This window comes from Anabrus simplex, chromosome 2 (genome assembly GCF_040414725.1).
Source record: "Anabrus simplex isolate iqAnaSimp1 chromosome 2, ASM4041472v1, whole genome shotgun sequence".
NCBI classification, from domain to species: domain Eukaryota; kingdom Metazoa; phylum Arthropoda; class Insecta; order Orthoptera; family Tettigoniidae; genus Anabrus; species Anabrus simplex.
The window spans coordinates 31,562,577-31,587,190 of NC_090266.1; the positions used below are offsets into that span (position 1 = coordinate 31,562,577).

Consider the following 24,614-nt stretch of genomic DNA (forward strand, 5'->3'; position numbering starts at 1 on the left):
TGCACATTGAGTAGAATAAATCATAGATCTGTATCTGCCACTTTTCTTTTATTCACAGCCTTCTTTTATTCTTTAATTTATATTCAAAATGTCAACTTAGTTCAGTCAATGATAAGATGGAGCACTCGCATAATACAGTGTTAGCTGACGATGATATTTTAGAAGAATTGTATGCCGATGATCATTCAAATCGATATAGTGCTTGTGAATTAATGGAAACTGGATGTGGAAGTGATATTCAAGCCCCTACACGCTGTAATTTACATAGTATGCTCATTTATTCAAGTGACTTCTGATGATGACAACAATGTAAACATTGATGATGTATTAGGAATTGACCCTGAAGATGGTTTTATAAGGACAGATCCTGCGACATATTTACAACTTTAAAGATGAAATCTTGACTAGTTCAATATTTATGTACATTTATATAATCATGCTCACTCTAGTATGCTCAGTAGAAAAATATCTGGTCCACAGGGTATGTGACAAGCTCAAGACGGTCAGCAATGGGTTAAGATAAGAAAAAGAATTGAAAAAGTAAAGTTAATGACCGAATATGAAAATACATATATTCATTTAAACCAGTACTTCAATAGAGAAAAAAACCTAAACGCTGCAATCGAAATAAAAAGCCCATTAATAGACCAATTGCCAATCGGATAACAGTAATTTTTTTTAAATTTTCAACTTTAAACCTTCTAATGTGTCAACAAATACAACTCCCGCCTTGAATATACAGAGACACCCCCCGTCCACAAGTTAAGCTAGCATCCAATACCCGGCCCACATCCCCTTCCCCTACGTCCCCTACTTGTCCTCCTCGTGTTGTGCCAGTACCCAACGCTCCGCCCACAGTTCCTTCTCCTTCCGCACCTACTCGCCCTCCACCGCACCCACCCCATATGTATAACACAAACAGTAAGAACACGACGACAAATAGTACCAGTACTGCAATTGTACCGCGAGGGTACACCCGTCCCGCACTTTCAAATCAAGCGCCTTGTGAACTGACATCTTACTCTTAAAACTTGAATAACTAGTGCAAGAAGTTTGGACGTTGGTCAACAGATGTCGCTACTAAAGTGATAATGTAATTTTTTATTTTAAGGTTTCCTAACCTGAGTTGATTTGTTTTTGTTTTTTGTGTAACCACAGTTGTCAACACTTCTATCTCTTTTCGCCAACTTCAAAATTAACCAATCAGAAATTTTGGGTATTTAATTTTCAGCCAATCAGGGTTTTCTTGTACATATTTAATTAGCCAATAAAAATTGGGGGTGTCGGGCGTTAGTCCAGATCTCTCTCGAACCTTCCTCTTGGGTATAAAAACTGGCAATTTTATGAGCTACCTTGTCTTCTTGTCTCCTTGATTGTCGAGTGTACTAAGTGTGTGCTGATAGTGGAGGCGGGGGCGTTTCGCCTTTGATTGAGCAGTCCAGCGCAATAAGGTAATGGCAGCCAGTTAATCATTAGGTAAGCTAACCCAAGGGGAAGGTTTCCTGCCTTTAAGAATGTAACTTGAATTTCCAATCTTCAATAATGTACTAGCCTAAAAACTTAGCCAAAATTCGGGAATAGAGAGTGCGATACCCTCTCGACTTCCCTATCAACTTGTATTTGAGGTGACTATGTTTTGTAACCGTTTTCTATCTGTGGCCTTATAACTTAAAAGTTTTTCCATCTAGTCACCTCATTACTATGGGATTAGCCCCTGTAATGTCGGGCTGTGAGCCCTACTAGGAATTTTAAACTTCTAAGTGTCAGTGTTAAGGAGTGCAAGTGTCTGCCTCCACATCATTTTGAGTTTCGGCCCAGTAACTTTAACCTGTGTTTTTTTTTTTTTTTTTTTCTTCGTACAAGGCCCGGTAGAATGGGTATTCAAGACCCCTGTATCATTCAGTTTCATTTCTTTTAGGTTAAGTAGTCAGATTGTTGTGAATCCAAGACAGTACATGCTGTTTGAATTGCAATATTTAGGTGGTGGCTTCATCAGGCCTGAACCTTTCTAAAACTAGGTGTCCTATTGTAGAGTTTTAATAGTGCAGAGACGCCCTTTGTCTTTTGATGGTTAAATGATGCATTTCGGAAGGTGGTAACGTTGTGGTGGAGCAAAAGTGCTCTTGGAAGAATTGTACCTTGTAAAAGAAATTGGGAGATCTATGTCCTTGAGTGTGTTAGAAAGGAGCCTCAGTGCTCTTGAGAATTGTCAATTTAAAGAGCGACAAGCTCAGGTTCCTAATGTGTTATTGTTGAATATGCTTTTTTGATGTTATCTACATTGTACATGATCTAACTAACCATTTCTGTACCTGAAATCCTGTTTTTGCAAAGCGAATTGATTGTTAAAATTTAATTTCTGAAAAGAAGAAAAATAACTTTGATTTCAAAAGCTTTCAATTAATAATTTGCTTGTAGTAGATAGACCCGTTCATGCCCGCACTTTCTTTCACCTCTGTGATCCACGAAAACACGGTAAAAAATGGTATAAGAGCATGGTTGAATGGGTCTAGATAAAGCCCCTTTTGACGGCTAAACATAGAAATCTACATCAAACTCTAAACATTTTCTCGATTGCTGGAAATTTACAAAATTGTTAAATTTTTCTGCCAACATACCTGGTCCTCGTGAAGTCCTTGCACCCGGGTACTTGCGCAAGGGGGAATTAATCTGTAAGCTCCTGATTGGGAAGGTCCAATCTGGAGGCACGGTTGTGGCAGATATTGCCAAACTCAAGGAATCCTTAGAACTTCCTATTTATATCCCTGTTTTTGGGGAGAAAGAAATTGATGAGGCTTTATCCACTGTCACAGATAATACCATTGAGCTAGCTTCTGTAGTTAGTTTTCTTGAAGAAAGTGATCCATCTGCCAATCAACTTAAAGAGTTCAGGCTAGGCTATTTCATTTCTATAATAGAGCAAGGGACCTATTGTCTCTAAAATTGAAGGACGATCATGCTAAGGAAGCCTGTAATCTATTAGAATAGAGTTAGTCAATTATTGTCCGGGGCCGCTACTGCTAAAAGCGAGGTAAAAGCGACCAAGTTCCTATGGTAAACTTGTCTACTGAGGAGGAATCTAGTAGAGTGATTGAGAGTAGAAAATCTGTGGCTACTCAACAAACATCTGCCCCATCAGAAACAGTCTGGTCATCCAAGACAACTTCCACCGGTCTCTATGACTAATGCTGTGTTCGAACCTTCTCCACCTTCAATGCTGTCCCCTATTATGTCACCTGGTTTCAGCAGCTTACCACACCCCTTAGGCATGTTGCTTAAGGGGATATCCAAATTTTCCATTAAATCAACTAATGAAGTCATTTCGTTTTTAAGATTTTTAGTTGAATTTCAAGACCATGCTTTAGTGTTTGCTCTCTCTCACTCCCAAATACTTCAAATTATTTACCCTTATACTGTAGGCGTCCCCTCGGACAAAATAGTTCAAGCAATAGCTGTTCGATCATCTATAGAAGACTTCCACGCCCACGTACTGGCTAACTTCATTCCTGCTAGAGCCACGTAACCTTTAGTCCAGAAGTACTATTTTAGAGCACAGAGGTTGGATGAGAACCTCGCCGAATTTATTCACTCTTCATTTCCCAGAAGATCAAATTGCTCAAACGATAGGAGAAGGTATCTCTCCTCCCTATAGGTCATACCTATTTTTTTGCATCTCGACCTCAAACCTTCTAAGAATTAGGGGCAATGGATATGTCAGCCGAAGGAGTAAGGTACGCCGATATCTTACGAGTCAGCAAGGAGCCCTTTCCGTCATCTGACAGTTCTTGGCCATCACCTCGCCGAACCTTTCCCAATCAATAAATGAAGAAAGGTTCCACCTAATCGATACTTTCTCTTTTTTATTCAGCCTTGGGCTATTTATAAAGACATTAATAATCACAGAACATGTTTCGATTGCCTTCGATTAGGTGGAACCTTTTTTCATTTATTGATTGGATTACATTATTGATACGGGCATGAAGTGGATATAGTCTGTAATAAGAACCTTTCCCACACGCAAGTGTTATGCATGTGGATCTGCTGAACACCTTAGGAATAAGTGTATTTTGGTCAAATCGAGCGTAAATAGGAACGGAGCTGGTCCGTCTCAAGGTTGCTTCAAGTGCGGGTCTTTTTCCTGTCTGGCTAAGAATTGCCCTTCCAGTAACAGCGCACCATCTTGTTCGACTTCTGGTGCTGCCTCCTCGATTCCAAGTCCTTGGCTGAGTCCCAATATTCACCTTCCCTAGACTCAGCACCTGTCAGATCAGGGAACGAATCATTTAAGAATAAAACTTCATCTAATTTATCATCTGAATGTGCCAGGGAATGCCTCAGAATTGCAGCAGAGACCCCAGGATTTGTGCCATTTCTGAAAATTGAAGTAAATAATGAACCAGTCACGGCTCTATTAGACCCAGGAAGTGTGAGTTCCATAATTTCTGAAGAATGGTATTCTAAATTAAAACTTCTTGTAAATTTCCGGACTATTGTATCTCCTCTATGAAATGTGTTTCATGTGTATGACTTATAGGGCAGAGAGATTCCTTCTACAATCATCTGCACAATTTGGTCTTCAGAATAATGAAGGGCAAATACCCTCGTATAAAACTTTATATCTTGAATGAAGTCGGCAAGGTTCTCGTGCAACCTCTGTACTGTAAAATAGTACTTCTGGATTAAAGATGACATAGCTCTAGCCGGAATGAAGTTAGCCAAAAGATGGGCATGGAAGTCTTCTATTGAAGATCTATCGGCTATTGCTTTTACTATTTTGTATGAGAGGATGCCTACAGAATATGGGTAAATAATTTGAAGTATTTGGGAGTGAGAGAGAGCAAACACTAAAGCTTGGTCTTGAAATTCAACTAAAAATCTTAAAAATGAAATGACTTTATTAGTTGAGTTAATGGAGAACTTGGATATATCTTTAAGCAACATGGCTAAGGGGTGGGGCAAGCTGCTGAAGCCGGCCTAAACTCAAGTAGAAAGTGTACGATTCTCAGCAAGCGTATTCCCAGAATTGAGTGTTAATTCCAGCTTTCTTCATAGTACGCTTTAGCTGATCCTTGAAACGTCTCAAATGGGGTCCATGAGGTCTTGTGCCGGAACAGAGTTCACCATACAGAAGTTGACGAGAAAGTCTGGTTTCACTCGTGCAATGGACGTGCCCTCTCCATCTGAGACGGTGGCCAATGATGGTAGCCTCAATGCTTATAGGATGTGCTTTCTCAAGAACTGCAAGGTTGGTAACCCGGTCCTCCTTTTTTATGTTCAAAATAGATCCATGTTTTTGCAGATGGAAGCGCTCTAGCTTTTTGGTATCCTGACAGTAGAGGGTCCACGTTTCACAACCATAAACGAGTATTGATATGACAACAGCATGGTATGCATTGTAAGGTCCTTATTCACGAAGACATGGAGGGATTAATGTCCACATGCTGAGTGGGCAGCACCAATTCTCTTATCAACATCTTGTGAGCAGTTAGCATTTGTTGAGAGGATACCTCCTAGATATAAAAAGTGGTCAGCCTACTCCGGTGGAGCATCCGCAGTGGAGATATTGAAAGGTGGGAGGTTCGATCCAGGTGCAGGTTGTGAGAGTACTTTGGTTTTCTGAACATTAATCGAGAGACCAAAATTATCACAGGCACTCTTGAAACAACTGACCAACTGTTGCAGCTCCTCAGGTGTGAGAGCAGGTGCGGCAGAGTCATCTGCATACTGCAATTCAATAACGGAGGAAATCATAGTAAGCTTTTGGGAACAATGTCTAGCCAGATTGAACAGTCCTCCATCGAAGCGATATCTGACCTTTACACCTTGGTTGTCTGTAGATGTTCCATATAGCATGGCAGCTAGGTAAAGAGTGAAGAGTATTGGAGCAAGCACACGTCCTTGTTTCAATCTGAGAGATAATGTTGTGATGAACCACTTGGCCAAATGTGTTATGGTGAACCTTGACTAGATCTACAAATTGGTGTGCAGAGCCAAAGTATTTCAGTGCTATCCACATAGGTTTTCTCAGGACTGAGTCAGAAGCCTTTTTCAGGTCGTAGAACATTAGGTATAAAGGGGTCTGTCGCTCTCTGCATTTTTCCCGGATTTGCCTTGCACAGAAGATCCTATCTGTTGTGCCTGTGGACGTTCAAAAACCACACTGTGACTTGGATAGGATCCTCTTGGAAATAATTTGCAGGCGATCGAACAAAATTCTAGCGAGAATTTTACCTGCTATTGATAGCAATGATCCATGGTAGTTGCCACAAACACTGCAATGACCTTTTTTGAAAAGAGTAATGGTAGTGGCATTTTTAAGGACACCAGGTACTTCACAGGTTTCCCATATCAAGAGGATAAGAGTATGAAGTCTGGTCTTTAGGGGTAGGCCTCCACTTTGAATCAATTCCAGAGGAATGTTACCTGGCCTGGGAGCCTTGCCAGGTTTCAGTTTACTGAGGGCAGCATTGAATTCCTTGAATGTTGGAGGAAGAACCATCCATGGTTGTTGGGGATGTAGAGACACATCACTGAGAAAGTCTTCAGCAGCATTTGAACTCTGATTGAGAAGAGTGGAGAGATGTTCTTTCCTACGTTCTAGTATTTCTTGACTATCAGTAATAGTGGTGAGATTATCAGCAGCTTTCAGTATCCCGGAGGAGGAGCGAGATGGGCCATATAACTCCTCTATTCCTGCATGGAAGTTACGCAGGTCTCGGGTATCAGACATACTTTGCAGTTCCTGAGCTTTCTGCTGCCACCAGTTGCTCTTTACCTCTCTTATTTGCCGCTGACATTTACGCTTGACTTCGGGAAAGTGCACTTTCTTTGCATCTGAAGATGGAACTTGAAGAAGGGATAGGTGGGCTTCTCATTTAGCGTTGATGACATATAAAATCCCTTTGTTGTTGTCATCGTTAAAACCAGTCTTGTCTTACATTTTTCTTAAAACTGATGGTTTTTCTCGGCAGATTCCGTGATTACTTTCCGCAATGTAGTCCATTCCTGCTCAGCATTCTTTGTGTTGACTGGAGCACTTGCCAGCATGTTGGAGATCATGTTGTGGAAATTTATGGCAGTGGGTCCATCTCTAAGTTTAGATGTAGCGAAACTTCTGTCTGGACGGAGTTTCAAAATGCTTGGGTGGTTTACAGTAAAGATTGATTCTAAGACAAGAAAATAGCAACTTTTCCGTCCAGCACCGTCAACATTTCTATCTATCTTGGTGATAAGGACATCCTTCCTATCACATTGTCGAGTGATGATGTAATCAAGGATGTGCTAGTGCTTAGAGCGACGTTTCATCCATGTGGTCTTGAAGCGATTAGGTAGGTGAAACTGTGTATTAGTTATGAAAAGTTCATGTTCGGTACTGTACCAGGAAAAGTTGATTTCATGAGCATGGGGTCTTTCTGAGGGGTGCCTAGTCCTTAGATGGTACAGAGAGGGAGGATCGCTAGGCGAAATAATAGATATTGTATCTTTCTTTCCTTTATTCAATCTCTGGGAGGTCGCCCTATTATATCGCCAAATCATAGATATTTACTAGAAAATAAATCCCAATTTCAACTACAGAATATCGAAAAATCAAGTTGATCAAGTAAAATTCAACTGAATAATGTCTTTCTCAATCAGTTATGTCCATCATAACATTCATGGCATAAATTAATAATAAAGCATGTTGTAAGTAAATAAGAAATCCTAAAGTCATTTCTATTGGCACTTGCGATTTCAGATTACGCTTTCTACATAAATTAAATAAAGTAAATTTGGTAATATGAAACACTTGAAATTAAATCTGATCTTCTAGTATAAATTTCTGAGTATTGTCCTATTTTTTTTGTAAATTATTGTACACGTTATGTAAATATTGTAAATTGAGAGTTTATGATACACTTCCACTATGAATGAAGCACTCAATTGATATTTTAAAGTTCCAATAAATGAGAATATACGAACGAGAGCACACTGTTATTTGAAAGTCTGTCTTTACTTAAGAGTTGTAAAACTTCAATTTTCCAAGTAAAATATTAAGTAAGTGAGCCTTTAGTGTTCTTTGTCAGTAATGACACTGTTTATACAAGTTCTGTTCAAAGTCAGAATTATATTTTTGAATGGGAAAGGCACTGATATCACCTGACATACGCCTTCTTGTTGAGCTCGAACAGTTGAATACTGCTCTGCAAGCAGCAATCTGGAACTCGGCTAACAGCAAACGCCACGATGTTCCATAGTATCACGTCCCTGGAACTGTCCCTCGTAGTACCAAGTCCACGTTGATCTGCATCAAATCTCCGTCGATCTCAGTCGTCTCGAGTCAGGATTTCTCATGTTACTAAAAGAGTGGCTTTAACACGAGAAAGTCCAACTGACTAGGTTGAAAATGTGCGCCATTTGATTTTGCACTGTTAGAACTGATTATCACTGTTTCATAAATAATCACCATTCACTGGATGAGAAATACGTCGGAGCACTGTTTATTATCGTAAATTACGATAATGAGAAAATACACTTCCCTGCACAGTTCATCTTGGTTTCCTGTCTCGAATTGGATAGCGTCTAGTTGCGACAGGTGACGTAACAGCTGTGATGGTTGCAGAGATCGTCGGCTAGCTGCAACTGGACTATGACGTGGTGGTGATGGAGGGATCGGGGAACGAGAAGTAGGAGAACTTTGTTGGCACTCAGAGGCTGGTGTCAGTGAGGGAGGGTCAACTAACTGTGACGTCCCTCACTGTAAAGGATTAGCCCTACAGCGGTCAGTGCTAAAAACAACTGGCCCTGACTATAACCCTATTAGCTGATCTATATGTCTTTTCCAAGTCAACCCAGACTCCACTTGTCTTAAATACGTAACTGGGCCAAGTCTATGTATAACCCTACTTCTACCCACAGAGATATTTCATTTTTGAGGTTGGTATTGATGAAAAACGTAGGAGATCGTTTTATTCTTAGGAGTGTAGTGTTATTGTTACCACTGTAAACAAATGACATTTTGATTGATTATTTCTTAGCTCCTATTGTTACATTCGACCTGCAAGTGACCTTAGTGCATGTAAGTATGCTTCTGAAATGCAATAAAATATCCAAATTAATGAAATTTGCAATTGGTGTGGATATATAGCTAGTAAATGACGAGGTACTTAGAAATACCGTCAGGCCATATGGAGGGTCTCATGTCAGTCATATCCAAAACCAAAAGCAATGTTTTCCTTCGAGGGACATCAGTGTTTTTCTATGGAAAGGCAGTAAAGGTGTGTGCTTAGCATCTAATTTCCATGGAACAGAAGCCACAACTGTTTCTAGGAAACAGAAGGATGGAAGTAATGTTACTGTTGATTGCCCGGTTGTTGTTCGACTACAATGCACACATGGGTGGAGTGGACCATGCTGACAGACTTCGAGGTGTACTGTATATGGTTTAGACCGTCGATCCAAAAATGGTGGCATAGATTACTTTGGGAATGATTGAGATAGCATTTGTCAATGCCTACATCATATACTGTAATCTGCATGAAAAAGTCCCTCTAATGGCATTCCGGCATAATGTGGCCCTAGGACTGATGAACCAGCAAGAAATTCCTTTTCCAGGAAAACTTTCACGTGATATGAGGTCACCAAAGTCACCAGAGCAAACTTGTCTACTAAAAAGGAGGAAAACAGAATATTCTGTGCCCAGTGATGTCAGACTAAGTAATCGTGGAAATCATGTTGTTGTTTTTGTAAAAAACCGTGGTCGATGTGCGGTGTGTTCGGGAAAGAAGGTGCAGTCAAGACCGCATTCAAAGTTTACTACATGTAGTGTTTTTCTTTGCTGCATTGAAAAAAAAAAACTGCTTTGCAGAGTATCATAATGTGTCAGCTGTATAGGATGTATGCAAGATGTTCTACATATGAACAATGATATTAGGAAACTTCACTCTTATTACACATATTTGCTTTAAATTTTGCTTTAAATTTTGCTTTTACATTTTTGTAACAGTTTTAGGTATGAAAAACATGTTCTACTAATATTTTGAGACAGAAATGTGATATAATTCCAAAATGTGAACATTCTTATCTACCCAAATATGAATCCTCCTATATGCCTGACGGTACTTAAAAGTACCAGGCCCCAAAAACATACTGAAAATTAAAATTATGATTTGAAAGTATTAGCATTTACTATTTGAACATATTCCATTCGAATAAGGTGAAAAAATCAAGTATACTTTTTATTTTTCACTATTCAGGCAACAAAGGGTTAAGTCCAAAAGACTTGGGCTAAATAATGAATTTAAATTCCTCCACAGAAAGAAGTCCTTTTTGAATCAGCGATTATATGAGGCTCGCCTCAAAGCTGCATTTTTGCTCTCTACTTCACAATGGAACCTGTTTCAAAATAAAGTTCAATTCAATTTATCTAATGTACTTGCAAGTGAACAATTAACATTGGAGAAAAAACTAGAAAAGCTAAGGAAGGAAGCAGAAAAATGTTGAACCCAATATTCATCCCCGATTCAAAGGTCCAATTTAACACCTAACGAAGATCCATTGAAACAGTTTCATGCTCCAGTCATTAACCTTTCCAATGTCAACTTGAACGAAGAGGAAAGACTTATCCTGGAGAAAGGTCCTAAACATAATTGGCCAACATTCAATCAAGCTAAAGTAACTAAAAATCTGATCTTAGAAACAGAAATCGCACTCGGAAAACTGTCACATGACTTGCAGGATGAGGTCAGAATAGAAGTAACGAAACAGCTGACAAAACGGTTAATAATAATAGTAATAATGCTAATAATAATAAAAGTAAATATTTTGATACCCATAAAGATTCTTTCAAGGATAGGAAACAAATACTAGAACTTAAAAAGAAAATAAAACAACGAAGAACTTATTGTCACTAAAGCTGATAAAGGTAACGTAACCGTCATTATGCATAAAGCCGATTGCATACTAAAAACAAAAAACTTTTTTAACGATGACTCTTTTTCCATTATTAAGAAAGACCCGACTCAGTCGTTGCAGAAGTAATTGAATCAAACATTGAAGACATCTTCTTTCCTCTTTAACTAATACGAGAAGCAGAGATTAATTAGCATGAACCCCGGCCTTCCTACCGCTAAAGCGCTGCCAAAAATCCACAAGGCCGTTGTCCCCATTAGGCCAATTATCAATTACAGACCTAGCCCCCTTTATAAATTAGCGCAGTATATTCAAAAATTCCTAAAACAACATTACAGATTCACTGCAAAGAAATCCATAAAGAACTCCGTAGAATTCACTAAAGAATTAATTAAATTTCGATTACAGGATCACCACATAATACATTCTTTTGATATAGTAAATATGTTTCCTAACATTAAAACTAATAAATTACTTCCTATCATTGCCAAGAATTTGAACACATATAGTCACTTAAGTAAGCTTGAAATCAATGAATTCATGACAGTCTTAAAATTGCTGATCAATAACAACTATTTCACTTTCGACCAGATTATTTATAAACAGAATGGCCTTGCAATGGGGTCTCCGGCCTCAGAAATTTTGGCAGAAATTTATTTAGATTTGTTAGAAGACATACAAATAATTAATAATGAAAAATTCAAGAATATTCTATTTTGGTCTTGGTATGTAGATGATGCGTTTGTTATTCTGGATGAAAGCATTACCAATGCCTCTACTACTCTTGATAATCTTAACACAAGATACGGATATAAAATTTACTTTGGAATCAGAAATAGAAAAATCCATTAATTATCTGGACCTAAAGATCAATAGGCACGCCTCTTCATTTTCTTTTAGTATTTACAGAAAACCTACACAAACTTCGGTTACAATACAAAATGATTCGATTCACCCCTTAGCTCACAAATGCGCGACCTATAACAGCTTGGTGAATCACGCCTTTAGCATACCAATGTCCAAGCGAAACTTGGACAAGGAACTGAACATCATTCGAGCTATGGCTAAAGCTAATGGTTTTAAAGGGAATTTTATAGAACGAATAATGCGCAAATTTAAATATTGCCCGCACACGAAACTAACTAAAGAAGAAACAGAAGCAAAAGAAATCGCAACCTTCACGTTTAATAAAGAGGTGTATAGAATTACAAATATTTTCAAGAAACGTAACATTAGAATAGCGTTCAAGATGGATAACAGAAGTACAGAAGCTTTACATAATGCTTAAACGGTTAACAAAGTCAATCCATATTCTAAATCAGGTGTATATAGGTTCGAATGTAGAGACTGTGGAAGCGGATATATAGGGCAAACTGGACGTAGCTTTAATATCAGGTACCGGGAACACCTTAACGCTGTAAAATATCATAGATTCTCAGCAGTAGGCCAGCAGATCCATGAGTACACACATGAATTCACAAGCATAGATAAAGAACTTGAGATCATGGAAACACTAGCCAAGGGACAGGGGCTTGACATTACCGAAGCATGTTTAATACATCTAGACCAGTATTATAACGCTAACCTTAATCTGAATGAAATCTCGGAAAAACCCAAGGTATTACATGATTGTTTGATTTTATTACTTAACAAGCTGAAAATTCCAGAAAATTTGAACGTCTTTCGAACTCTACGTAACAGTTTTTCGTACTACTGTATTCGTCCACAACGCCTCCCGGACTCTCTCCTACATGTTCAACGTTCTAGAAACATCCCCTTTGCCGCCCCTACTTCCCCTTCCCTAGCGCTCCATCACACTGCACAAGACACGAGCAGACACACTCGTTGCGCCACAATCGTCACGTGAAATACAGATCTGTAGAGGTAAGTGAGCCGCATCAACAGTTAAATTCAATCAGTTTCTTTATCAATTTTCTCGCTTTTCTTTTAACATTGGGCTTGATCATTACGGGGTTGCATTGAACTGAGAAGCTAAGCCTGCCTAACAACTGTAGGGCATATTAAATCACAGTTCCAACCACTACACTTACAGCACAAAATTACGTTTCTACACATTTATTAAGTTAAGACGGCGCAGTTTTACCATTTATATTGTATACAACGAACTTTTATTCAAGAAATTGCTAATGTAATATGAAATGAACATTTTAACATTAAAGGACTACATTCAACGTTAACTCTTCGATCTTAAGATCGTACTGACATTACGAGTGTATAGAATTACGACTATTAATGAATTTGAAGACAACTCATCAACCAGATGAGAAAATTTTATATGCATGACTTACAAGAGTCTTCTTGCTATATATTAGACTTTTAATCTAGCATAATATAGATACTAGGGATTTAATTATAGTTACATCTTGTTTACAGTCTTGTATATATGGATATTAGGAGTTAAGTATAGCAATATGTTGTTCATTGTTTAGATCGCCAAGATTTCACACTTTCTATGCAGCTGATGATGGTGTCAAATTGAACACCGAAACATGTTCTGTAATAAAATAATGTTGTAAATACCATCCAACAACGTTGTATTTTGTATTGAAATAGGTGGAACCCGCTAGATTATAATTCAATCGTGACATGTTGTATGCACGTTAAAAATTAAATAATTGAAAAAGAGGTTCAACCTATTCAATACATAAAAGAAAGAAATGTAGTGATTACATTCTTATTTAATAGTAAATATAAATGGGACTGGTTTCGACCCTAGTCCAGGTCATCGTCAGCCGTAAAAACATGTAGAACAATGCATATGAAAAAGAAAAAGATTATGTGAACTCTAGATTGGTATAAGATGAAACATAAATTAACGATCGGGGTAGAAATTGTGAGTCACTTAAAAGAAAACAGTACGTAATATTAAGAATGGTAGTATCTACCCCCATCGTTAATTTATGTTTCATCTTATACCGATCCAGAATTCACTTAATCTTTTTCTTTTTCATATGTATTGTTCTACATGTTTTTACGGCTGACGATGACCTGGACTAGGGTTGAAACCGGTCCCATTTATATTTACTATTAAATAAGAATGTAATCACTACATTTCTTTCTTTTATGTATTGAATAGGCTGAACCTCTTTTTCAATTATTTAATTTTTAACGTTAATACTTTCAATACGGAACAATGAAATTTTTATCTTTAAATGTTGTATGCATGCGACTGAATCCTTCCCAGGTTCCCAATTATCCCGTTTAAAATGACAAAACCATTTTTGTTTTAATTCCTCGTCAGAAGGAAAACGAAACGAGGTAACAAAAACTTTTTTAATGCTATAGTTATGATACATGGAAACACAACATTTTCTGGGCATCTGCAAATACTCGAAACATTATTAATAAGCCAAATTCAGCCCGTACCTTCACACTAATAACGTTATTGATTTAACATCCCAGTAACTACTCTTATGGTTTTGGGGAGACACCGAGATGCCGGAATTTTGTCCCGGAGGAGTTCTTTAACGTGCCAGTGAATCTACCGACACGAGGCTGATGTATTTGAGCACCTTCCAATACCACCGGACTGAGCTGGGCTTAGAAAGCCAGCTCTACAGTCCAAGCTACTCAGCCCTGCTTAGCCTTCACATTATTTCGATAATAGGCTCTACATATGCTTATTCTATCATTTATCTTGTAATATATACTCGAACCTATCCATGAAAAATTTAACGAAACACTAGACGAAGTTCACTAGACATCAGCATACACGGATAGATCCCACGCTTTCACCTTGGCCTCCACTGGACGTTGCCAAACTTATATGACTCCAGTCTGTAACTGTAGTCAGCTATGCATGTGGTGCTTTCAGTCTGGTTTCCCGACCTCGAAGTGGGGTTAGGTACTTTCATCAGGAGTTGGTGTTCAAATTGTGAAGAAGCCCTCTGATTTGTGTTCCCACCTACCTGAACCCTTTATATTAGTTTTTAAAATCATTATTTGAGTGAGTGGAAGTCATTATTGAACTCCTCGTCTGACAGATGCTGCTCTGCTCTGTTTCAGGACCAATCGCGTCGGCATTCTGGATGGACAAAGCTCTGGAGAGCGACATATATTTGGATGGTAAGGCATTGCTCCTAGTGATAGTTGAGAGTACCTGGTCTAATTAAAGTCTGATGTGCTCATGCTGAACAAACAGTTTTGTTTTATAGACATGTGTTCTTCAGTTAACAAAGTAGAGGGTGTTTTTTTAGATATTGTGTATACATTTCTTCAGGCAGCAAAGCTATGATGAAAACTGTTGAATTAATAAATACCGAACTATTAATTCCATTAAACATATCAATTAATACTAAGCACAATCAAAGAGTAAATGTTTAAGAAATTGTTAAGTGTTTCTCTTACCAAAACTGAAATCTTTTCTTCCTTTATAACCCTTGTTAATGGACTCCAATTTCTACAATACTGTTGCTCCATTGTGATGATGTCTACAGCCCTTGTATATGAGAGTTTACCATCAGCAACTTCTGGCACCTCATATTTTGGTAGTTTCTCAGTAATTCCAATATAAATTGTCTAATAACCCTTTGACTGGGCGAGTTGGCCGTTTGGTTAGGGACACGCGGCTGTGTGTTTACATCCAGGAGATAGTGGGTTCGAATTCCACTGTCGGCAGCCCTGAAGATGGTTTTCCGTGGTCTCCCATTTTCACACCAGGCAAATGCTGGGGCTGTACCTTAATTAAGGCCATGGCCGCTTCCTTCCAACTCCTAGGCCTTTCCTATCCCATCGTCGCCATAAGACCTATCTGTGTCGGTACGACATAAAGCCACTAGCAAAAAAAAAAAAAAAAAAAGCTCTTTGACAACTGAATTTTCAATGCTTCTTGTTGTGTATGGCTAACTTTATCACCATTTTTCATCTGTCAAAACAGGAGTTCTTCAATTTGTTGACACATTAAATTTAATTTATAATCACTTAGTTTAGGTAACTGAGCTTTTAATTATTGAAACATTTCACCAGTATTTAACTAGAGCAGTCATCACCAGCGAAATACCCAACGATGTTGTTACAGAGAGCTTGACAGCCAGCGCACTTGACAACGGGCATCAAGAGTGTAATGTGTATAAACTTAAACATACAGTGGCAGTGCGATTGTAAAATCTCAACTATGTGCTAAAACTCTAGTACTAACCAAGAGAGAAATGAATTACAACAAAGTATTTCATGTCTTGATAATATACTTTATATTTCATGCTATGTTGTACTGTAAATAAACTCATTCTTATTAACAAAATCAGTTGATCATATCTGATCAGTATTTAGGGCTGTCACCCAGGTGGCAGATACCATATCAGTTCTTTACCTTGTTTTATCTTAAATTATTTCAAAGAAGTTGGAAATTGATCAAACATCTCCTTTTCTAAATTATTCCAATTCCTTGTTCCCCTTCCTACAGTTACGAGTAAATATTTGCCTCAGTTTTCCTCCTGAATTCCAGTTTTATCTTCATATTATGATCTTTCCTACTTTCAAAAACTCCATTCAGGGTTATTCGTCAACTAACTCAATTCCACTCCATGTCTCCACTAACAGCTCTGAACATACTACTTAGTCAACCAGCTCATCTCCTTATTCCCAAGTCTTCCCAGCCCAAAGTTTGCAACAATATCGTAACACTTTTCTTTTGGAGAATTTACGAACTTCATCATATAGATCCGTATTGGTATTATGATGTTTACACTTCAATCTTTTCCAATTCTCAAATTAAATAATCAATGTGAGGGTCCCATACACTGGAACCATACTCTAAGTTGGGTCTTACCTGTAACTTACACGCCATCTCCTTCACATTACAAGATATTAAAATAATTCCGTCGTGGCGGTTTTCTCTTTACGAAGGAAATTTAACCTCCACACTATAACCTCTAAATACCCTGATGACCATATTAAGATACCGTATCTATAACATTTATTTACAATCTTGTTAAAGAGATTACCTCAGTGAGGTATTTCCACACCATCAACACAGTGTTCAAAACTGAGAGGCCTTTTTTCTTTGTGAAACTCCATTTACCATCAAACCATTCATTGTCTGCTGTCCATCTCACAACGTTGTCAACATCTTTTTGTTTTTGCTCACAATCCTCTAACGTATTTATCACTCTGTACAGTATAACATTATCTACCGGAAGCCTTATGTGATTTCAGTTCTTTACTTGGATCTTTTTTTTATATAAATAAGGTAACAGAAAGGTCCAATAATACTGCCTTGCTGAGCTCCCAACTTTTAATCATATCAGGATCATATAATGCTTTACTTACTCTTAAATCTCCAAGTTCTGTTTTCTAGAAATTTAGCCATCCAATAGCTGGCCATACATAGAAATATTTTGTAACAGGCCCCGCCTTTGGGGCCAGATCCGACGGGCCGCCTGTCAGGTGCGACCTTCAGAGACCAGGCCTGCTGCTCGCCATCAATTGTGACGCCAAGCCTGTCGTGTTGTGCAACATGATCTGTCAACAGTTCAACCCTCCCGAATGATCCGTGACGTCTCAGCAGGCCAAGCCTCATCCGCTGACCCTTGAAACTAGTGTGAAATCCTTGCTGATCAGATCTGCCTTACTTAGAAGTTTGCGATGGACGTCGAAGCAGACAGTGTCCAGAGGAAAAGGAAATTTTACTGTTGCATTTGTTGCATGTGTATATTAAATCATGCAAAAAGAAAAATCAATCAAAGTGGATGAAATAATGGATAAGAGAGTGAGGCAGCTTTAGTCATGTGCGCTTCATACGACACCTAAGAGAAAATGAACCGGACGATTACAAGAATTATTTGCAAATGGACCAGAGTGATTATGATATGCTGTTAGGTAAGCATGTATGTATTTTTCTCGTTATAACGTTAAATGTTTGATTTGTAACACATATACATAATGACTTGTTGATAGCGAATTTATTGTAAGTATTGTAGCTTCTAAGCTGAAGAAAGGATACTGTAGTTCGACAAAGCATACCACCTGAGGAATGCGTGATTTCGACACTGAGAATTTTAGCTACCGGGATGTTTTTCGAAGATTTGAAATTTACAACAGGAATTGCAGTTCAGACATTTCAATAAATTTCTCCAGCAGTGCCTTTGTCCATTCGATGCTTTCCTTACAAGAGGCTTGATGTGTGAGGCGAGGTCCTTCCATTGAGGTGCTGACAACAGGTCTCGCCTATAGCAGATAATGCCTCAAACTAGCCTCGCTCACTAACAAGCAGTCCTAGCCTGTCGGTACGCGTCACAAGAGGCCTTGCTTGTCACAATTACTTTCCGTGTATGGCTAGCTCTCCAGTCACTTCCCAGTCTAGTCCAGTGGTCCTCATTGTTGCCGGTAGTCTCCCATAATTACTTTGTCCAAAGCCTTCGTAAGGATAATTGCAATACAATCCCATTTGACCTCCTGAATGCAAGATGTCTGCTGTGTCTTACTGGAATCTTGCATGTTGAGCTTCACTGGAGTAAACTTTTCTAAGTATGGTATGCAAACATGTCTAATTGTACAGGACTGTAAATGTCTTCTTAATATTCTGCTGGTATAATATTGCAATGTAATAATATGAAATATTAGCAGGGTCCGGATTTTGATGACCTAAAAATGTTAAAAATGACCTATAAAATGACTGCAAATATCCCATAAAATGACCCGAAAACTTAATGACCTAAAAATTTGAATGGAACTGACATAATTTCATCGCACAAAAATGCAAACAGACTATGTCATTGTATGTTGAAATGATTTTAATAGGTAGGCCTACCTAATATAATTTAATTAATATTTGGCAAATACAAATTATTTGCACACAGATACTGGTTATTATTTCAGTCTATTGTTTGGCACTCCAAGTTTTGTGTTCTTTTCTTCAAGGAAGATAACACTTCACGGTATGTGGAACGTTAAGGCTGCAACAGCTGAAGAAGAAAAAAAGAGAGAGAATTTCGCCTTTAGGTACTCGAATTCTTTATCGGATTAGATGTAGTAAGAAAAATGTGCACTGATAATACACGACAGGCTATACAGGCTTACCTCACTCCGCGTTACAGTAGATGACTGTGACCATTCGTAGATTCTCACGCGAAAAAGAATTACGATTGTCAACCAGCACGTTTTTGTACTTTGAAAAGCTCCTTTCAGCATTACGGATGCTATTTGAGTATACTTGAAGTGCACTATATCACTGAATGCAAGTTTTTCTTCAATGCCAATAATGCTGAAATCTTCACCCGCCAAAATCCGAGAGATGGAGCACAAAACATTAAAACTAGAGTTCTTGTCAAAAACACGTTTCAGTTTGTCTGACACTGCCACACCAGAATTGCTACAAATGCATTTTAATTTGTGTGTGGCTGTTCTGACTAAATTGATCATTTTTTCTAGAGCCATGCTTCTCTCCTGTAGACGTGTAATAAATGACGACAAGGAACTGAACTTTGCTTTGATGCTTGCTAGTTGTCCCTCCATTTACGTATCCGAAAACAGTTCTTGAGCCATCGGAATGGCCTTGGCACCTTGTACGTCTAAGGAATCTATTACATACTTCACTGTCTGAAAGGGGTCACAATACTAAATACAGGCATCGATCCACATACCCCACCGTGTGATGCAAGGCTGCTATGATAATGGAAACGGGTGCTTGGGAACTGAAAAGTTCCCTGCGTGGTGGAGCCTTAGTAAATACCTTCTTATTTAGGGACACAAGCTTGTCAACTTCAGGAAAATTTGATCTGACTTCTTCGGCCAATCTGTGAAAAGCGTGAGCTAAGCAGGTTACATGTACCATTTTTTAGTAAAATGCTTTGATTGCATTGGCAGCTTTAACTGTGTAAGGCACTGCATCAGTCACAAAGAGCACATCATCATTATACCTTACACCCTCAGGCCATAGTAGTCCCATTGATTTATCGAAGAGGCAACATATTGTAGAATGGTTCACGGATTGCTAAACTATTTTCATATACTTTTCCAGGCCTATCTACTTCTAACATATCCACGATAACGTTGGCAGTGTAACGGCCCTCTACATTACTGGTTTCATCTATTGAAACAAATAGTTTGTTTCCGCAGAGAAAATGTCCTATATATAAAATACCTAGAAAAATGACCAAATGAATGACTTAATAAATATTCATTTCTGTAATATGAGGACCATGAGCAGGATTTGCATTGTCCCCTTTTCCTGGGCAGCTCAGCCGGCTGCACGAGAGTCCCACGGGTGGAACATTCGCAGAGCCGAAGTCGCTATATCGGGACATCATCTTTTAATAATTTATATTCGCAGGGCACTGGTGACTGGATAGGTGACAGATGGCACAATAAAATATACCAACAAAACAACAATGAACATTTATTAACAGCACAAAAAATTCTGTACATCATTTTCAAACAAAACCTTAGAGTTCAATTCTCTGAATATAAGGGGGGGGTGAAATGTTATTTACAAGTAGATGCTTCTTGAACTTCCTTTGGATTTTACATGTAAATCAAAATTTTATTTATTTATAATCATTTACACCACTTCAGGTACTATTGTGAATCGAAATAACTGTAAAATCAAAATTTCAACATTAGTAAAAGTTAGTGATACTCAATTAACAATATTGCATTCAAATTAAATCCATTTGTTTCCAATGACACATTACTCCTGAGAAATTGAGCACCCTACCTTCCGAGTAGTTAATTTAACCATGCAGAGTTCCATCGCAATCTCCTCATTATTGTTATTTGTTACATCCAGAGACTAAATGGAATGCACCCACCAGATTTTGTACTCTTTGGTTTTGAGAACAGTTTTTGTTTTTGTACGAGAAATAACGATGTAAATAAAGTTTTAAGTTTGTGACTATCAGACGAATTCCGTTTTATCGGGTAGATTTTCGGGTTCGACGTAACATTATTTATTTATTTTTATTTATATTCTTTTAGAAATTAGAATGTTATTTAATTCATGTCCTATATCATGCCTACACTATTGTACATTTACACTAAGTCTTGATTTCAAATCTGCAATAATTTAAATGCTTTAGGCTTTATAAGTCTCTTAATTATGTTTCTTTTAAGTCATAAGTTACTATCTCTAGTTCTTAACTAATTACGGGCAACGTTTACTCCTATTCTCAATTTGTCACAATATTAATTAATTTCGAGACTTTTATCCTACTCACATTAATAACTCAACTGGGATTGTGATTATTATATCCCTATAGCTCAATTTATTTACAACACTTACACTCGAATCATTTATCCATTATTTATCAGATTTCTTTGCAGATTCTCTCTCAGATTCTTTATTTTCTTTCGTTTTTCAGAATCTTTGGTTTATTCCCTCTTTCCTGAGATCTCACTCGATTGTATTCAGTTAATCATCAATAAATTTGTACATTTACAATATTAAACCCTTAGTTGGAAATATAGAGCATAACTATAACAAAACAGAGGTCCTGAGTTCGACAGTGATCAGAATCTCTCGCTACGTGAATGTGCATAGAGATCTGAAAATCCACACGAGTAAATACAAGATAAAAATACACAGATTCATAAATACATCACAACCACACAATCACCTCATTACGGAATTAACTTATTGCCGTAAGGGTTTTATTATTATTGTTAAATTTATCACGAGCCCTCAGATTTTGTAGATGACTCTACCATGACGAAACACGCGACTCATAGCAATGAATATAGACACAAAATGAGACGACAAATGATCACGATCAGACAATCAATCAATATCAATCAGTCAATACTGATCTGCATTTAGGGCATTCGCCCAGGTGGCAGATTCCCTATCTGTTGTTTTCCTAGCCTTTTCCTAAATGATTTCAAAGAAATTGGAAATTTATTAAACGTCCCCCTTGGTAAGTTATTCCAATCCCTAACTCCCCTTCCTATAAATGAATATTTGCCCCAGTTTGTCCTGTTGAATTCCAACTTTTTCTTCATATTGTGGTCTTTCCTACTTTTATAAACGCCACTCAAACTTATTCATCTACTAATGTCATTCCATGCCATCTTTCCGCTGACAGCTCGGAACATACCACTTATAAACATTAAAACAAGAATAATAGTTAACACCACCTTTCCAATATTTATCTTTCCTTATATTTAGGAAATAAACATTACAGCAGACCCAATGAAGAACTTTCCTTATATTGGGGTAATCACATAAATGGGATTGTAAATAAAGGGTACAGATCTCTGCACATGGTTATGAGGGTGTTTAGGGGTTGTAGTAAGGATGTAAAGGAGAGGGCATATAAGTCTCTGGTAAGACCCCAACTAGAGTATGGTTCCAGTGTATGGGACCCTCACCAGGATTACCTGATTTAAGAATTGGAAAAAAATCCAAAGAAAAGCAGCTCGATCTGTTCTGGGCGATTTCCGACAAAAGAGTAGCGTTACAAAAATGTTGCTAAGTTTGGGTTGGGAAGAATTGAGAGAAAGAAGAAGAGCTTCTCGACTAAGTGGTATGTTCCGAGCTGTCAGCGGAGAGATGGCGTGGAATGACATTAGTAGACGAATAAGTTTGAGTGGCGTTTATAAAAGTAGGAAAGATCACAATATGAAGATTAAGTTGGAATTCAAGAGGACAAACTGGGGCAAATATTCATTTATAGGAAGGGGAGTTAGGGATTGGGATAACTTACCAACGGAGACGTTTAATAAATTTCCAATTTCTTTGAAATCATTTAGGAAAAGGCTAGGAAAACAACAGTTAGGGAATCTGCCACCTGGGCGACTGCCCTAAATGCAGATCAGTATTGATTGATTGATATGATCAACCACAGCCACATACAATCAAGGATAAATTCATAAAACACATGCTCAATCGCATGAAACCAAATCCAAAATCATAGCAAGCTCATCTTTAATTTGTTGAGTTTATTTAATCGTATTATTATTTTTCACTAACGACCAACGTGTACCCTAGTAGTCACCCCCCTAACCCCACGGCACTTAACTCCCTTGAAAGGGCTTTGGCCTGCCCAGCGACCGCCGCTCAGCCCGAAGGCCTGCAGATAACGATGGGCTGCGTGGTCAGCACGACGCATCCTCTCGGTCATTATTCTGGGCTTTCGAGACCGGGGCTGCCATCTCACCGTCGGATAGCTCCTCAGTTCTAATCACGTAGGTAGAGTGGCCTAGTAGTCACCACGTGGTTATAATTCACTCCTCATTTCATTTAGGCCATCATGCACCACCTTCGCCATATGGATTCAGTTTCACATTATTACACAGTTGAATTGGGCATATTCGGCATTTCAACAATCACTTCAACAAAATTTATCTCAACAACGTGTTTAATTATCTTGCCTTAAATCTTTACTTTTATTTCCATTAGTATTATTCTTGATCTCATGAAATATTCTGAAGAAATACCTATCACGTAGCTGCCAAAGAATGAAATAAATCTGACGATCAGATTTAATTAATTAGAATACGTCTCAATTTCTATAAACATTCTAATTTATCATCACTTTAATGCCGACTACTGAACGTATTATTATTATTATTATTATTATTATTATTATTACATCTAACTCCTCGTCGATCTCTTGATTAGGTGTCCTACAGTTGGGTACCACACGCCGTAAACTGCTCGAAATTGTCTCTCGACTCACGCCCCATAGTAATTTGTGTTGTACGTTTCCACTGTTTCACTCTTTAAATAATAACCTCTTCTCGACAACTTGAAATGTTCCAAGTGTACTTCGTAACGAAGTAATCCACATGAAATCGTGGAATGAAATTCAAATTCCAAGACAAAATACAAACTCATTACGATATTTACAGGCAAAGTCCATAAAATTAGGGAAACTTATACGAATTTTCCAGCCGTTTACTTCCAGACGAAGTTGTATCATTTAGACTCCTTCAAAAGAAAAGTTTGTCCCTTGACATCTTCTCTCTTCTTCAGCAAATACCAGAAGAAGTATAAGACTGTTCATGACTATACAAGAAGAAGACTATTTGTTCGTCCTCTTACACCGTACTACTATTTTGCCTCTCTCACACCGTATTAACAATCACGTCTCTCACGCCGTACTGGTGTATCTGTTCACTCTTTTCACACCCACGGGTGGCCCAGACAGGTTGCGCAGTAGATGTTAGTTTTCCCTCGTCTTGCTCTTGACGTCATCATAGGAGCACCGTGACTGTGCAGCATACATCCACGTGTGTTGTTTACCACTGTCTGTCTTATAAAAAAGCGATTTCCACGTAATATAAATATGTAATTTCTTTCCGAATATTGAAATCGGTTTGAATAGTGGCCTGCTGTATTTTGCATAGTGTGTGTATCGTAGTGCGTCTCTGTGAGATCTGTGATAAGTTGCTGTGTTTCGTGCAGCAAGGTGAACTTATTTTCTTTTCATTAGTTGCGTGAACAATATAATAGTAGCTGGAGCGAAATTTCTGTGCGTTCATAATATCATTCTAGTGTATTAATTTGAGTGTGAAATTTCTGTGTTTTCATAGCATATCATTGTAGTGTATACATTTGCATGTTTTGTGTGATACTTTGAGTGTGAGTAAAATTTCTTAAATGTGTTATAGCAGATGATAACTGGTCGAAGTAACTGACAGCAATGCCTGGATATGCAGTAAGTGGCTGTCTGTCATACAGCAGACAGATGAAAGGAAGAGATATCATGTATCACTCATTTCCTAAAGAGAAATTTCGATACCTCGCAGGCTACATTGCCTACCGTGGAAGG

General features: G+C 38.1%; 1 protein-coding gene across 1 annotated transcript in view; it reads left to right on the top strand.

Moving 5' to 3' along the window:
• Positions 1–24,614, top strand: part of LOC137498433 (zinc-regulated GTPase metalloprotein activator 1-like) — a 562,086-nt gene that overhangs the window by 232,885 nt on the left and 304,587 nt on the right. Inside the window, exon 4 of the mRNA XM_068225933.1 lies at positions 14,914–14,973. Within this exon, the coding sequence (XP_068082034.1) occupies positions 14,914–14,973 (60 nt within the window). The remainder of the gene's footprint in view (positions 1–14,913; positions 14,974–24,614) is intronic.